Here is a 17,250-nt window from a genome sequence, read left to right on the forward strand (position 1 = left end):
CTATTTGGGAGCATGACTGAGGAGCAACAGCAGCTTTGAGTGCACATACCATAGGGTTTGCTACTATTTCCACTTCAAATCCTCAATTATAACGATAAAATATTTGGTTAAAACTATCAGGTGGGTAATCTAGGGATTTTGCTAAGAAGAGGGACGACCACACAGAATTCCACTAAAACGTCTAAAGCAAAAGACAAAACATTCTATTTTGGAACTTGCATGCAGAAAAGAACCTAACATGAAGTACAGCCCTGCAGTGACTCCGTCTGTGGGTTGTCTCAGTTTAAACATGTTCTAGGATAGGCTTTAGTTTCTGCATTTTATATACTGTTTGGTTTCTAAAATCTATGTAAAAATATCCTCTATCCTGAGTAAAAACCAAACCCCACCATTCAAACACCTTAAAAATAATCCGTACAGGAATTTTGTTTAGCTATACTAACTATTCATATACCCAAGGAAGTTGTGGAAAGCGGTCAACAAGAAGTAAAACCACCTAATGGCAGATGCTGTTCATGAGGCCAGTTACCAATGTCACACTAATACAAGACAATAAGAGCTTCCACATGGCAATTCCAACAGCTTTAATATGGATTTCTACACTACTTTTCCATCAGACTATTTGGTAATTATGTCACCACAGAATCCAGGATTCAGTGTTGAAGAAAGTAAAGAACATGGTTCCTGGTTTGGGAGGTGAGGGGAGCTGGGGATTGCATGATGGGAGAGCTGGGGAAACAAGTGGTATGTAACCAAATGCGTACAACGTGCAGAAAAGCAAGAGACATTATTCTGGTTGTAACATCAAGCAGCTATGGCAACATGCAGATGAAGGAACAGATTGCACATGCCACTAAATGGGTTAATGGGTTGGGTTTTTGTCTCCTTCCTTTAACAAGTTTTTGGCAGCTAAATAAAGCTGCGTGTATAGCAAGTATGTGCCTCACAAGGGTGCTCAACTTTACTGTATCTAAAATATAGGTCTTCCTACAGAGTAATGAAAGACAATGCCATAAATCAAATACCTTAATGTCTAGATAAAAGCAAGACAAAGGGGTAGATACAGAAGCCAAAGGAGAAAGCAATAAACAACCCACTGAGGTGGTGCGAAGGTTTCCACCAGTTTTACTCAGCTTCAGTCTGACCCATTTCCAGTTCAAACTCACTACACTTGTACCACACAACTTTAGCATTAAAAAAAAAAAAAAGAGGTGTTAACCTAGTAGCTTGGTTAAATAATAAAACCAGACACACCACAGAAACTAAGCAGACCCCTGAGTAAATCAGCTAGAACCCAGCTGTTCAACTCCTGCTCCCGTCCACCTTGAAAAGGAGTGTTATTGGAAATGCACCAATCATCATCCACTAAACTATCATGTAAACCAGTCCCGGATTAACAGCATTTTGCTAAGAAAAAAAAAAACCCAAACCCCAGATTATTTCCCATCTCCTCTTGTCTGCTTTCAGCAAGATGCCAAGTAGACAGTACATCCCAAGTTGCTGCCTTGCTTCCAAGACCACTCATCAGGACTGTTAGGCCAAGCTTAAAAAGAAAACAGGATATACAGCCTTGATCCTTGAAGTCAGACAACTCTTTAGAGCTTGTCAACAGAAGTCAAGTAAATAAACACAGGACAACATGGCTGCAGCAATATATATGACTTTGTGGTATATGATGGCCAGTCCAGCCTACAAAATTTTATAACTGTTATAAAAATGTTCCAATTCAATCACATTTAAGAGGTGCATGGATCATTACTGATGCTGCATTACTACTCGCCTGGCTCCTCCCTACCGCAAGCTAGAAGATAACTAATTTACAGAGATGGTAGAGTTCTTTAGAACAATTAGAGGTCTTCTGCACTGGCTGAGCCACTTACTGTGGTCATTTCATCTTCCTGATTTTATCTTAACATGACCTCTAGAAACATATACTGCCATTCTATAACAGTAGTTACATGAAGTGTGGTTTGCCACATACACCTTGTCAGGACCAATGCAATTTTATCTTCTCTTCCTCTTTAAGCAAGCTAGACAGGATTGTCCTATACAGTACAATACCAGAAGAGTCTTGTATAGTCAACAGCATACAACAAATTGAAGATACCAGTTTTTCTAACACAAGGGAAAAAACCTAAAGTACTCAAAATATCACTGTCAGGCGTGTACTTTCAGATCCTGAAACCTTAAAGCATGTGTTGATGGAGAGAGAGGTGGTACCCTTACTTCTTGATGCAATTGGTCATAAGAAGATGGACATCCTGTCTCTCATCCAGCAGCAACATGGCACCTAAATACCCAATGCGCTTGTCTGTGAATTTCTGAGAGGCAATGAGCTTGAGGCACTCCAACTGGAAAAAAAAAAAAAAAAAAGAAAAAAAATTACAGAATTAGCTTAAACTACTTCTTAGCTAGAGGAGAAACATTTTGAATTTTGATGTGTACTCATTTAGGTCTCTCAGAATGCATTTTTAAGAGTATATTTTACTCCCATTTTGGTGATGTCAAAACCAAAGAAAGTTTAAATGACCTGCCAAAGCTCCCAGCAAGCCAGCAGGAAAGTCACTAGCAGCTCCTGCATCTTAAAGCAGCCAGACACTATTGGCCTTCCATGACCTCTGATATACCAGATATGTGGGCTTATGTCAAATCACAGAAGTAAAAGATAACGTATTTATAGAGACAAGAGATGCATCATTAAAAACAAAATAGTAAAGATCTGGAAATCTAGATTATAGGTCATGACTGATATGCACTGGAAACTTCTGAACCAGGCTTAAATGTGTCCATCTACCTACCAGAGAGGATCAATGATTTGTATGTTGTCATAAAAAAACCCCACCACACCACAGTTTTTGTGCTGCTCTGTAACCTCTATTTGAGTACCTGAAGTTTGACTAAAATCATATGCATTGTAGCCACTACGAGATTCCCTTTCACCATATAGAAATGTCAACTGTTCAGTAGCATATAGAAGGTCCCTAAGATAACACACATAGTTGCCACCTGCACTCAGCTGATTGAGAATTTAATTGCTAACCAATTTAAAAAAACTTAACACTTTCTTACTGCAAAAAAAAAGGTACCAACCACAGAGATAACGTTGACATTACTACACACTAAGGTATTTTTCTCTACCAGATAACTAATCAAGTATAATCAATATCTACTTTACACACAGGTAGTAGCAGAAATGGCTTCTCAAAACAGGTAAGAGACTTATCCCTCACAGACATATCCTGTTTAGTCTGTTTTACAAGTTAGCTAGGGCAGCAAGTAAGCATACACAGTGTGTTTAAGGAGGGGTCAGACAAAGCTTGCAACAGATCCATTTTAAAAGTAGTAAAAGGGGCATGCACAGGCAAAAATTCAGGATATCATGAAGTTTTTCATGGTCCCTAGCTATAGGGAAGCTTGAACAGGGCAACAGACACAGGTGATATGCAAGAAGCACACACACACACACACCAGGAGGGTAAGGTTGCACAGATGTTGGTAAGAAAACTAAAGTTGAAGTGCCAGAGAAAGTAAGTGCCATGGCCTAGCCACTGACAAGTTGTCACAACTGCATGGCATCAGAACATTCAACTCAACTATGCAAGAAGTTGTCAATTATGAACACCCAGCTACCGCAGGGTGCCAAACTGATTTAAAAAAAAGCTTGAAAGTGAGTTCCATTTGCTAGGTTTAAAGGCACTGAAAATCTAGAATAAAGAAACACCTCTGAACAGTAAGAACAGTCATCCACAAGGATAACTGAAAATGCACAAATGGGCAAGATCAACTGGGAATAAGGTACGGAATACTAGACAGCAACCTCTTATCTTTCCAGTGCTTTCTGTAAAGAGAATAATGCACCTCTGAACCAACTTTCTACCCCAGGTTTACAAGATACTTTCTTATACAACCCTCTGCAAAAATGCAATGTAGAATTGATGACATCTAAGCTACAGTATACGAGCCCACAAAGGCAGAAGACTAATGACTAAGAAAAAGCAGAAGAAAACTGATGGCTGCAACAGATACTATAAGATGTATTTCTAATACTTTTGAATTTGAAAGATATTGAAATTTACCCTGTGAAAGGCTCATGGGTTCTTGTTTCATTTTTATACAAATACATGCAAACTAGCTTCATGCACAGCAATACTGAGAAACATGATCAGCTGATGCTCTTACTAAGTTTAATTAGTTGAAGAAATCTCGATACCATTACATCCATTTCATTCAAAGGAACAATTAAAATCTGTTACATCAGCACTGTAACAGATACATCAGTAAAGCTAGATATAAGCACGTAGCCAGACTACAGCTTACCCAAGTTTTTAGCTACCCCTCCAACCAGAATTTTTTTGCAAGTAGAAACTATGACAATAACGAAGTTATTTGACCACTTGCCTAAGGCTGCCTGACAACTACTAAACTCACACAAATGTCCTTTGCACATGCTTGCCATTCAGTGCATCTCAGCACACACTGGCTAAATACTGTGCTCATGGTTATATTTTTTTAGATATCCTGGGTCAAAGTTAAGGATCTCTGCCTTGGAAGTAAGTAGATCAACCATTCACTACCCCTGCACCTTCTCTAAATTCTCTTATCATTGGTTACCCCATCCACACTGTTAGCTGAAGTCAGATGTCTGCTTACATCTTTAAGAGAGACTGTCTAACACAGCCTGTGGCTCTCTTCTGTTTTTCACCAAAACATATTTCCTGCATATTTATCCTGTCACTCTCAGAAACTTCCCATCTACAATGCTGGACTGTCTGTCTATAAAACTCCACTACTGGAACAGCATGCATTTTTAACAGGTCCTCAACTCACACAAACCATACTCCATCTACAAAACATTAGATTCCTTCCAGTTATAAAGCACTGAGGACATGCAAAGGTCTGTAACTTACTCACTTGGACAACGCTTGTTCAAATCCCTTTTCAGCCTTGGGCCCTGCACCTTCCTGAAAAGTGCAGCTGATAAACTACATGAGAACCAAGGTGTCCTAGTTTCATCTGGGATACAGTTAATTTTTTTTTTTTCTTAGTAGCTGGTGCAGTGCTGTGCTTTGGATTTGATATGAGAATAATGCTGATAGGACACCGATGCTTTTAGTTGTTGCTGGGTGATGCTTATAGTAAATCAAGGACTTTTCAGTTCCTTGGGCCCTGCCAGTGAGAAGGCTGGAGGGGCACCGGACACTGGGAGGGGACACAGCCAGGACAAGTGACCCAAGCTTGCCAAAGAGGTATTCCATACCATATGACGTCACACTGAGCATATAAACAGGGGGAAGAAGGAGGAAAGCGGGGACATTTAGCATTACGGCATTTGTCTTCCCAAGTAACCATTACGTGTGATGGAGCCCGGCTTTCCTGGGGATGGCCGAACACACACCTGCCCATGGGAAGTGATGAATGAATTCCCTGCTCGGCTTTGCTTGCCTGCACAGCTTTTGCTTTACCTATTACATTGTTTCTTGACCCTCAAGTTTTACATTCCTTTCTGATTCTCCTCCCCGCTCCTCTGGGTGAGGGGGAGTGAGCAAGCAGCTGCATGGTACTTGGTTGCCAGCTGGGGTTAAACCACAACACAAGGCCATCAAATGAAGTACTCTATTCCCAAAATAGTCAGCACAGATGTTTCTGTTTGAGATGTAGTAACCCCAGCAATAATAAATATTGAATAATCTGTTTCATCCTTCTTCCACTGAGTGAGGAGGTAATTTACCATTACTGACCAAAGCAGAAACTGAAAAATTATTAGATATCTGGTCTAATCTTCCATATACAGAATTAAATACTTGAGCAACAAGATTAAAATCCCAACAAAATTTAAACGTTCCTAACATCAGTCAAATGTAGAAATTCTAGATGACACATCTCTGTAACACTTAATTCTTCTTGCAGCTTTTAGATGTTGTGCCTTAATTTTTGTGATAGGAAGTTTCTGTCTTGGACCAGTGAGCCTGGCTATGTGAAGTGTTAAGAACAGGATAATACTCAAATTCACTTGCTCTTAGGCAACAACTCCTATGCCGACAGAAGAATCCAATGATGCAGAAACACGATGATGCATTTCATATGCAATAGCACAGTCCAGACTCACTCCCCAACACAAGACTTTCTGGAATTTGATTTCAGTGCTTTGAGTTCACTGTTTCAGTGAGACATGTCAGGATTGGTAAATCCAATCATGAATGATAGACTCCCAAGACACAAAGCTACTTTAAGGGATACAACAAGTTGACTTTTTCTTTAGCTCTATGGAAGGTCCAGGTTAGATTACTACTGACAGGACACTTACTGACTTTTAAGCAAAACAGGCTATGCCCCAAAGACTAAGAAAAGCTCAACCTGAAGAATATCTTGTAGATCAAGAACTCCCATCTTCCTGTCTCCCTTTTCCACAATGTGTCAAACACAGCAGGTCAAAAATACACCAGAAATGGAAAATTCATACCAGCATTTTCCAAGTCACCTCACTAAGATGGGGATAAGGAACACCAGTTTCTTATTGCTGGAAACAGACCAGCTCTTACCTGCTTAGAATAGATTGCTTTAGAAGGAAAAGGGTATAGAACCTCCTTTGAAGCATCTGGTTATTTCCATCAGAGACAGAACTCCAAACTGCTGTTTTGAACTCATCTAGAAATATCCATATGTATTGGACTGTGGTTTAAGAACTACTACTCTGCAGAAACATGGGTAGTGAGGAGCAGACAGCGTGGCAAAAGCACACTAACCCTAAGTTTTATGACAAAATATATGTCTCTAAACAGCAGATCTCACTGTCAAAACTAACACACACAGGTTCAGAAGATATGTGAAGACAGACCTCAAAACACTGCGAAGAGCAAACACCAAAACCACAGCTAAGAATGTTCCAAACATGTCAATGTGCCCCAAATAAACAAAGCAGACTGGCATATGCACATAGCACAAGTACTGAACTCTGACCTACCTGTCCAAAATGTGCAGGGTATCCCAGCATGTGCATATACAGCAGCTTTGCCACATTTCTGCATCTGTATGTGTTATCTTCCTCTCGGAAGGATGACCGGATAGCAGCACATTCCTTTTGGATCATCTCACGCTCTTCTGCCTGGGTTCTTGCTGTCCGGATGGTCCGGATCAACTCCCGCAGTCGGATGGGGGCTGGCATCCTCTGGGAGAAAAGACAGATCTGTAAACCCTGTACTGCACCTAAAGGCTTCATAATAGTCTCACACTTTAACATATTTTGGTTTTTTCTTTCTTATCCTACAATTAAGAAAATGCAGACTGCTTCAGTAGCATGATTAAAAATAAACTTGAAAACCAGAGGTATTCATGGAACTTCGTATTTGCTTTTCCAGAACATTAGAAACGGGAATTACTATGCTTTGAGCTAGCTGCCAGGTGAATATAACATGATTCCTCACCTGAAACTGGCAGAAACGGCACTCACCAAGGTATGCTTTCATTCACAACATTTGCCTCTCTAGAAAACTCAGGCTTCAAAGACAGAGTTGATCCCAAAATCACAACAACTTCAGACAGAAATCCTTTACAAAAAGCAACGCCATTTAGTAACTTCCACACGATCTCATACAAGTGCTTCAGATAGCCATGCTTCAAAAATCCTGTAAACTTGTGCCATACATGCCTCTTTCTTAGAGGTGTGGAAGTCAACAGAAAAAAGCTGGTGGAAGAGCAATCTTAGCTGTGTGGAATTTCAGAGAATCTTCTTTTAGAAATAAGTAAATCAAGTTGACACCTTCCTTTTATTACACCCCAAAGTGAATAATCCTTTCTAAAACAAACAAGTCTGCCACACTAATGTCTGGTGGCACTGGTATGAAAATTGTGTGCAAGAAAGCATTCAACATGAACTCCGAGTAGTTTCACTTCACCAGATGAAGTACTGATGGAGCCATTTGACCTAGAGAGCAATTTAGTCTCCTGAGTACCCCCAAGAGGAAAACGTCTCTCCAAAAAAAGACAAACTTTAAAATTACATTCAACAATAGAACTTTTCAGCTCATGCTCACCAAAGCCAACTTTTGATTTTCTGTGAGATCAGACTATGCAAGCATCTCTACAGTCTTCCTTCATGCACGTTAGACTGCAAATATACCTAAGCCATTCTGATAACAGATAATGTCACACCAACTTACAAAAAGTTGCCATGGCAGTCTGCTGCAGTTTTTGTCTGGGTCACTGGCCTCTCAAAATGGTGTCATACATTTTAAACACTGCCATATCAGAAAAAAAGATGTTATTCAGATGCTGCACTAACTGGCTTGCATGACAGCACAGAACAGACAGGCTGGGAAGCATACAGAGTTAGCAGGGGACTTGTTTCTGCAGAAGAGCAGAGAGAGATGCATGCATAACACGTAAAGGTGGCCTCAGTAAGGCAGCTGAATTCAGCTCTAAATCTGGATTATAAATCTGGTCTCCTACAGAACTGATACATAACACTAAGTATCTTCAGTCAAAACCATGTAGGCCCTTCACATTTCTTTTTCCCATCTTCATACCTAGAAAGTTTGAATTTACAGAGACAAAGTGTTCAATTTTGAAAATGGAAGAGATGTTCTTTCTGCATAAGGAAACTCTGCCCCAAGATGCTGACACATGTAGGATCAAGATTATTGATATGTTAAACCTCAGTCTTGCCTTGGGAATATATAACACTTCCTCAAATTACTGTGGTACGAACAAATTAATACTTACTATGCATTCAGATGCTATACTAACAAGCATCACAGAAATGGTCACGGGGAAGTTAAGAAATCTGTCCTCAGAACAGTATTTGAACATGCAATAAATAAGGCCTTTGAATGTGGCAGTCCTGTTCTTTTAATGCAGCTTGTAACGTTTCTACACTGAAAAGATCTTTCGCATGCAACATCATATCTGCATGCATATGGGCTTTAGATGGACTCTTTAAAGCCTTAATGCAGACCTTTGCTCTTCAGCTAAAAGTACAAGTGACAGTGGTAGAAGTGTGCTCTGCCAGGAGCAAGTTAAGGTTGTAGTACCGCGGCAAACAGAACACGAAAATGCTGCAGAGCACTAGGAGCAGTACACTGACCCACAGCTATTGTACAGAGTCTCTGGAGATTTCAGATGCTGAAAAGCAAGTCTCAAAGAAGCATGTAAAAATCACTTTTGCAAGCATTATCTGGCCAAAGTGGAAGACTATTTTCACCAGTGCAACAAAATACACATCCTCAAAATAAAAGACAACTCCCCAGCACTCATACAGGAAGTCAGCCAGAAGATTAAGGTTTCAAAGCTCCTCAAATAAAAGGTAGTTTAATTCTATCCATTTCCTGCCACACTGCCCCTTATCCACGCATAATAAAATCCTTTTCCTACCCTGAGAGAGCAAAACACCTTTCTAAAATCCTGCCTCTGATGAATAGCTTGCTTGGGAAATTTCAGAATGATCAACTCAGAACTATTAAAAAAAAGAGGGAGGAAAACAACTAACACCCATGGATTTAAATGGCATATAAAATGAAGGTAACCAGGCAAGAGTTAATTATTGAAAGCTAGAGTTCCAATATAGCACATACTAGCTGTTTCCTAGCTACTGTCTGGTTGTTTCCTGGCTGTTGTCTGGTTGTATTGCTTTACTCTGTGGTAATTTACTTAGTGAAAAGGGACAAACAGATTAACTGTGTGCTATCACCCGTGACTTGCTAACATGCTGCTAATTACACCCTACTATGTATCCCCAAAACTTGTTTGCTAAGATTATTCTTAGAGTCTGCTTTCAGAGCTGAAACTGAATAAAACTTCAGGCACAAAGCTTGTCTACCCAGGAAGTTATTCTGCAATAAGGTGGTACACAGCCTCCTCCCAAATTCTATGAATTCTTGTAACATCATTTGCTTTAGTTCACGTTTCTATTTGGTCGTACTGGAAGTGGTCTCTATCTCCTATAAAAACTACTCTTAATTAATTCAAGTTGACCCTTTATTTCCCTAGCAGTCTTCAACTTAACCTACAAAGTTACATTAAGAACATGATCTGCCAACCTTTCACTGTCCTAACTGGGCAAAAAAGGCAGAAGGCAGATCAGAAATGGCCATACCACATCTGATCAAAGCTCCAGCCTGTTCAGTACTCTCTGACAAGGGCAAGTGCCTAGGGAAGAGTGTACCAACAGGGCAAACATGTAGCAGCAATACCTCTTCAGAATGCAATCTTCAACAATTTGTAGCCCACGAACTTCCAGAGACAGAAAAAAAAAAAAAACCACTCTGATTTTATCTGGAACCAAAGTAAACTTCTCGAATCAACAGCACTCTGCAGGACACAGCTTGAGTTCCACAGCTTCACCGCATGACATATGGAGACCTTGCTGCTACTTCTGTTCTGCATTTCCAACTGCTTGTTTCCACCGATGCTCCCAAACATTCTACACACTTCGGCTGTTATCCCTCCCTCGTCCTCCCCAGTGCAAAAAAATGCAGCCTCACATTCAAGCCCTTCAATGACCGTTACCTTTGTTGCCTTGCATGCACATTCTACAATTGTGTCCATTCTGAAGGGGGAGAGAAGCAAAATGCTACACACAGCATCTAAAGAGGTAGGTGTGCCATTGATTTATTTGTTTAAAATGCCTTCTATTTTGCTCCCTATTATTTCCCCAATAATTGGTAACACTCATTCTGGGGTTCTGATTGCTACAAAGTGCTCAGCTTGTGCTTTTCACATAACAGTATCATAAACCCAAAAATCTTTCCTGTGTGGCAACAGTCTGCTTGAAGTTCCTAATTTTTAAGCCTGGACTCACTTACTACACGCATACACATATATATCACTTGGTTCTAAACTAATTTTGATAAGCCACACTCCTGCTGGAAAACTGGGAAATTAAAAAAATAAAAGCACACTACTGCACGAACATTCCTCTGCAGTCTATAGGCAGTAAGTTCACAATCACTAAGATCACCCATGTGCAGGCTCATGCTGAAACAAGTGGTTCTTGTCCTTCCATTGTGCTGACATTGGCATTCCTGGAAAAATGCACCACGAGGCAACCTGTAGATCTGAAAACCAGCTTGCTGCTTTTCCTCCGATGAGCAGTCTTCAGACACATCAGTTTGGCTTGTGCAGACACAAAAGCAACAGCAAGAACATACAGCTTTGGGAGACCCGAGAGAGTGGGAAAGAGGCAAAGCATTCCCTCCAGCAGTAAACCACACTTAGGCTATGGTTCTGCACCCTAGTTAAGTTGATCTAAAACCCTACTGGATCCTGAGAAGATAGGCAGTGGCTATCAAAGTTACAAGTCAAAACCATGACTGACACTTTTTATTTTAAGGAAAGAATTCTTTGGAAACTTTTTGAAACACCAATACATAGTCTGCAAACAAACTGAAGTTTGGCAGCAACTTGATTTGGTATCACAGGTTCTTTTGCTCCTACTCTGTATTTGAAGGGTTTACAAACTACTGAAAGACTGATAACTTCAGCTTGTGACTTGTATGATCACACTGCTTTCCTTGCCATGGGACCAAATCATTCTGTAGGTATGCCCATAGAAGACTTCAGCATGTTAAGTCTGACCCTGGACAACAGAAAGTAAAAGGACAGACCACCTAAATTGTTTTAGACAATGGGAAAACAGCACTGAACAAAGTTACCATATGTTCTAAGTGCAGCTTTTTGTTAACATTTATTTTGCAACCTTCTCTAGTGTTTAGGTAGGACTTCCTACTTCACTGAGAAGGCAAGTAAAATGAAAACAAGATCTAATATGATTTCACCCAAACATCACTCAGCAACTGAACAAAACAAACAGTCTGTATTCACAAATGTCATTGCATAAATAATCAGCAAGTCACACTGTAAAGATTATTTTTCCTCCTCACATGACAACCACAGGAAAGCAAGCAGAAAGCAGCATTTCACAAAGCAAAGAACTGAAGAACAAGACTCATAATCAGATGATAGCCAAATTATGAGGCTACCTCCACTTTTCATCTGTGTAACACACTAATGCGCAGTTACTACAGACACAGTCCAGCCTGAACTACTTCCTAAGAGCAACTGTGTATGACACAGGCTTCCTGCCTGATAAGGGTAGAACAATTCAGAACTGCTCTGATGGGCAAAAGACAAAGCTATGATTTACTTTCCAACATTCAGAACTTCCATCCTTGTGGTGCAACTCCATACTCAGTCTTCTTTTATTTTTTTAAGTCAATATTAAATCATTCTGCTTTTTTAAAAATACACCTTTGCTTTCAATTCTTCCCTAAAAAAAACCTTCACACTCATTTATATAAAATAATGTCTCCCCCTCACACCCTCACAAATCATTTCACATGCTTATTCCTGGGGCTTGAGCTTCTTTCTTGTACACACTACCAGCATTTCAGTGCTATAGTAATTCTCATGCAATGCATCAGGGTGGCTTTTCTTTTCCCCCCTTCCACAAGAAAGCGTTCTCTTATGACCAAGCAATTCTTATACCAGGTATTTGATTTCTTCCTTCAGCAACTTTATGATTCTTCTGCACACTAACACACTGGAAATCTCATCTTGTTTTTAATCTTCCAACATTTCAAGTAAGTTTAAGTTTGCAGGTGTGAAGAAACTTGCGACATGAGAACACTCAAATTCAGAAACATTCCAGAACAGATTAACATGAACTTACTACCAAGTATTCCAGTGTCTACTGTATCACATTAATGGTCTGCTGGCATATTCTGCATAATTCCTCCTGATTTTCTGTCAAGTATCACTATTCACACCACAAAATACACATATACCCAAGCAGTTTCAGCAATGTGGTGAGCGTTTTCCCACTAACAGATGGCATGACGAGCTATCTGTTGCCCTGTACTGATGCGGTGCAGGGCATAAATGGGAAACTGCAGAGAACATGCAGCCGCCATGCCCAGTAAGGCACAAACCTGATCCAACGCAGTATCCAGTCTCAGGATGGGAAGCAGCGGGTATATAGGGGAATTAACAGAGAAAATACATCTCCGTGATACCTTCCCTGCTCCCAAGGTTTGCTGCAACTTAAGGGACTTCCTGAACTACAGACAGTACCTTTCCACATAGCACCTCTCTACAGACCTATGGAATTACCTAATCAATTTTTGAAAGCATCCAATGTTTATCCCATTCATACCCATGGTGATAATTAACTAAAAATTCTATTTAAAAATTCCTTTTGCTTTAAACCTGCTGTCTGACCAAGTAATGGATACTAAAAATTCTTACACCATGAGAAAGGAAGTACTAATCACCTATTAACTAATTTTATGCCATCTATAATTTTACAGCCTTTAATTGTATCTACCATTCAGCCACCTCCCTTTCCAGGCAGCAGAGTCCTACTCCAATCTCTTCCTGTATGGAGCCATTGCACAACATTGTGCAATTCCTTCATATGACTCTGCACCTCTCAGAGTTTTTTTTTTCTTTCTTCAAAAACAAAGAGTAGACCTATAAAAAGTACTCAAGCAACAGATGCACAAGTCCACATAAAAGACTTTTTTTCTTTGCTCTTAGAACGTTAAAAATGTTTGAAGTCGCTTCACCTGTTTGGCTACTGTTAAGTTGGCATTTTGTATAAAGATCCTACAGAGAGCTCTAAGGCCTCTGACTTGGTGACAACTTATTTAGAGCCTTTCACTATGCATGTACCTTCGCAGTAATTTCCTTCCAGCATAGGCACTGCTTTGCATTTATTGACAATGAATTTGTTTTACATTCTTAATGCATTCTTCCTTAGTATCACAATATCCTTTCACAGCTTTAGGATGAAACAGTCACCTCACTATTCCCTCTTCTCCAGATCACTTTATGAACATGCCTAACGGCACAGTTTCACAGAGTGCCTCTCAATAACCACTTCCTATTACAAAACCAGACAGATTTTCTATCATTGTCTGGTCACTTTTGTTTCCTCCTTAGCTAGCTATTAATTCACAGTAAGACCTCCCTTGAAAAACTGTGCTACAACACAACAAAAGCTTTTGGTTAAAGTCTCTGTCAAGATTTCTGAAAAATCCAACAGTTCTATAATGCAGACAACCTTTATACATTTACTGAGAATTTGTCAAGAACCACACAGTTCCCAGGTCCTTGGCATCACTCAAACCATCACCTATACTCTTGTTGTAAATAAAGTATTGATTAAGAGTGACATATCAGATTTACAAGTTGAACAATGTTGTGTTCCTTCAGAGATACTGGTAAATTTCCCTTTCTATTGGCAATTTATTACTAATTTTACCTATCTGTTCCAAGAGTTCTTGTGATATTTCAATTTGGGAGTATTTCTCACAGATTTCAACATGAGAATCTCAGTTTTTCCACATGCACATATCCACAAGCACTGATGTAAGCAACAATAATTTTTCTTTTTTTCCCCCATTAATCTGTTGGGTTTGGGTTTTGTTGGTTTTTTTTTGGTTTGGGGTTTTTTTTGTTGTTGTTTTGGTTTTGTTTTGTTTGTTTGGTTTTGGTTTTTTTTTTTACACATTTGGTTATCTGTCAGACTTCTAGCATATCTCTCTGCCATGTATCACATATACCAACAAAACAGAGTTCTATCCCAGGCACGTGGTCTTTAAGTGTCACCAGAGTATTTAGTAAGAAAAAAATTAATGCATCCCATCCATGCTGAGGTACTGAGAAAAAGAATTATGAACATCAATTGAGAAGAAGAATAAAGACAGGAAGAAAGATCAAGAAGTTTGTTTAGGAACATAAAAAAACCCTTCAAAAAATATTAAGCAGTTCTTCCTTTTTCACTCGATCTCTCAGAAACTGTGGCACATCTGAAAGACAGTCAGACATACCTTCCACATAACCACCAGCAAATCAGTTCTCCTAGACCAGCTTGTCGTCTCAGGTCCCACCTATACGTCACAGATAATACAGACTGCCCTGGGACTCTGCAGGCACAATAGCTTAAATGCCTCTGTTGCTGCAGCATTATCACAAGCAGCAGCAAGGTGAAACAAACATGGCCCGTTTCACTACAATGCATAGAATGGCTTCCTACTACTCCTACTAGAGGCACATGCAGAACACATACAACTGAAGAGCCATGTGTTGCCTACAAAAGCTTTAATTGCAGCTCTTAGATCACTGACTACATCAGGTGACAAGCATTAAGATGGTATTGACAGACAGAAGGTCTACTGACTAAATAACTACAAAACTGGGAGAAGCCAAGCCAGCAGGGACTGCTGGGGTAGATTATTACCACTTAATTGAAAAAACACAGCTGCACGTGCAGCTCAAACATCTGAATGAAGGAGCTGGGGATGTCCGAGCACTTGTGTTTCACATCCTGCCTGTTAGTCTCTCCCAGAGCTCTAAGATTAGCATCATGTGTTCCTTGGTCATCAGGCAAAGATCCATAGCTTGTATGGGTCAGGAAAGCTAATAAACCTACATCCAAGCTAACAAACCAGGTTTTGTGCATGTGATCACAACGTTTTATCAAGTCACTCAGAACCTCAGTCTCACTCTCACCCCCCGAGAAAATTCCTTTAGTTTTCTGAGGTCCACATATTTTCACACTCAGGAAGGCATTCACACCACTTCCTGGATGACCCCATGTTCCTCGGGATGACTCCTCTCCACAGGCACGCCGTACCTTAACCAGTAAGCTCACAATGCCATGACTTGAAATGGCACGATGGCGGACCAGAAGCATGCATTTTGCAGACTTGGTGAAAACACAGGCAAAAGAGGTGACGGAAAATATTAATTCACACAAGACAGCAACCACTTCATATGATGTAGTTCAAACCAGTATGTGCTTGCAGATGTACAGACGAAGAAAAAAACCAACACACTGCTAACTGAAAGAAGACAGCAACAACTCCACTCTTCTTGTTCCTTTCTAGTGGTTATACACACATAAGAAGTGCCCTGCCCTCCCCTTAGTTAATGAAATCAGCTCTCAGCCATACTTATGTATTAATTTTCTAGGATTCTGACAGATTGCAGAACATCACGAAACAAACATTTTTCCACACACGTGCTGCCAAGCAATCCGTGAGTGGAGACTAGACTCATTGAGCACAACGACAAGCTGTAATTGCAAGACAGGCACAAGGTCTCATGTCCTCCATGGATACAGAGCTGTCACTCTAGGAAGCCACAGCACAGTAAAAGACACAAAGAATGGAAAGGGCTCCAGCAAGCCCTAGAAGATGATTTATTGGCAAGTATTTATGATTTTCCTGATCGTATAAACAGAGTATGGACAATATGCAGAGTAACCATAGCATGGCTCTGCCAAAGCAGTCAAAACAGTTATGGCATCAAAATCTTACTGGGACTTGATACACAACCACACACACTTCACTAAAGAAGGGAACTGGGGCTATATATCAATAAAACAGAGTAACAAGAGTTGAACCAAAAAAAAATACTGGAGAATTACAAAAGCAAAGTATAATTAGGAATAAACAATTTAGAGCTCAGAATAATTAAAACACTTGGGTGATCATCTAATTTTGACTATATAATTTGTCTTGAAATGAGAAATCTTGAAATTTACACTATGTGTGAAAGACTAAGAAAAGTCAGCTTCAGGTGAAAACTACAAAACTATTGAATAACAAACTGCCATGAAAAATTAAATTTTATAGACTTCTCTATATTAGAAAAATGCATTTTATTGTACAAGATAACTAACGGAGAGGGAACCACCATATCATCTAGTAATAACAGACCTGAAGTTTAAACTTCACTGTCTAAACGCTGCTTATAACTTCCTTCAAAGCAGCAAGTCTTGTTCTTCAGAACCAGTTAGCATTTTTCACCAGTACAGGCATATGTTTTTATTCTTTGCACATTAACATAAATGACAAGGCAATTTTCAAAAGTAGTTACCTCTTTCCTCATTTTGTTTACAGCAGCAGATTCTCTACGCCATTTCTTTGCAAACTACAAGCTCTAGAAATCAGGAGTGATCCTCGACTACCTGGAAAGAGCCTACCCGCTAATATTCACTGGTAGGAGTAAACGCAAAATTCTTCTACTTCATCAAGTCTGCTTCCCCTTCTCATTTTGAAGGCCTTGCTTGTTAGAGTAGCCTACTATCAAGATCAAAGCTTCTGAAAGAATTGGATACCTCAGATTAGTTCCAGTGGTATCGGTGGCTGCTGTCTAAATTCCTTTTAAAAAAATAAAGAATTCCACCTTTTTTCCTAGTCTCTGGATTGCACGAAAGGTGTTAGCTCAATAATTCTCCTACCTCTGCTATTC

The 17,250-nt window shown here is 39.8% G+C and overlaps 1 protein-coding gene across 4 annotated transcripts in view; it reads right to left on the bottom strand.

Annotated features, from left to right (window-relative positions):
- The window catches only part of AP1G1 (adaptor related protein complex 1 subunit gamma 1), a 52,194-nt gene that overhangs the window by 30,031 nt on the left and 4,913 nt on the right, over positions 1–17,250 (bottom strand). For all 4 annotated transcript variants that reach the window (XM_040614891.1, XM_040614889.1, XM_040614890.1 and 1 more), the window contains exons 2-3: positions 6,962–7,165; positions 2,227–2,351 (exon numbers count right to left, since the gene is read on the bottom strand). In XM_040614891.1, the coding sequence (XP_040470825.1) occupies positions 2,227–2,351; positions 6,962–7,162 (326 nt within the window). In that variant the 5' untranslated portion in view covers positions 7,163–7,165. The remainder of the gene's footprint in view (positions 1–2,226; positions 2,352–6,961; positions 7,166–17,250) is intronic.

This window comes from Falco naumanni, chromosome 15, assembly GCF_017639655.2.
Source record: "Falco naumanni isolate bFalNau1 chromosome 15, bFalNau1.pat, whole genome shotgun sequence".
NCBI classification, from domain to species: domain Eukaryota; kingdom Metazoa; phylum Chordata; class Aves; order Falconiformes; family Falconidae; genus Falco; species Falco naumanni.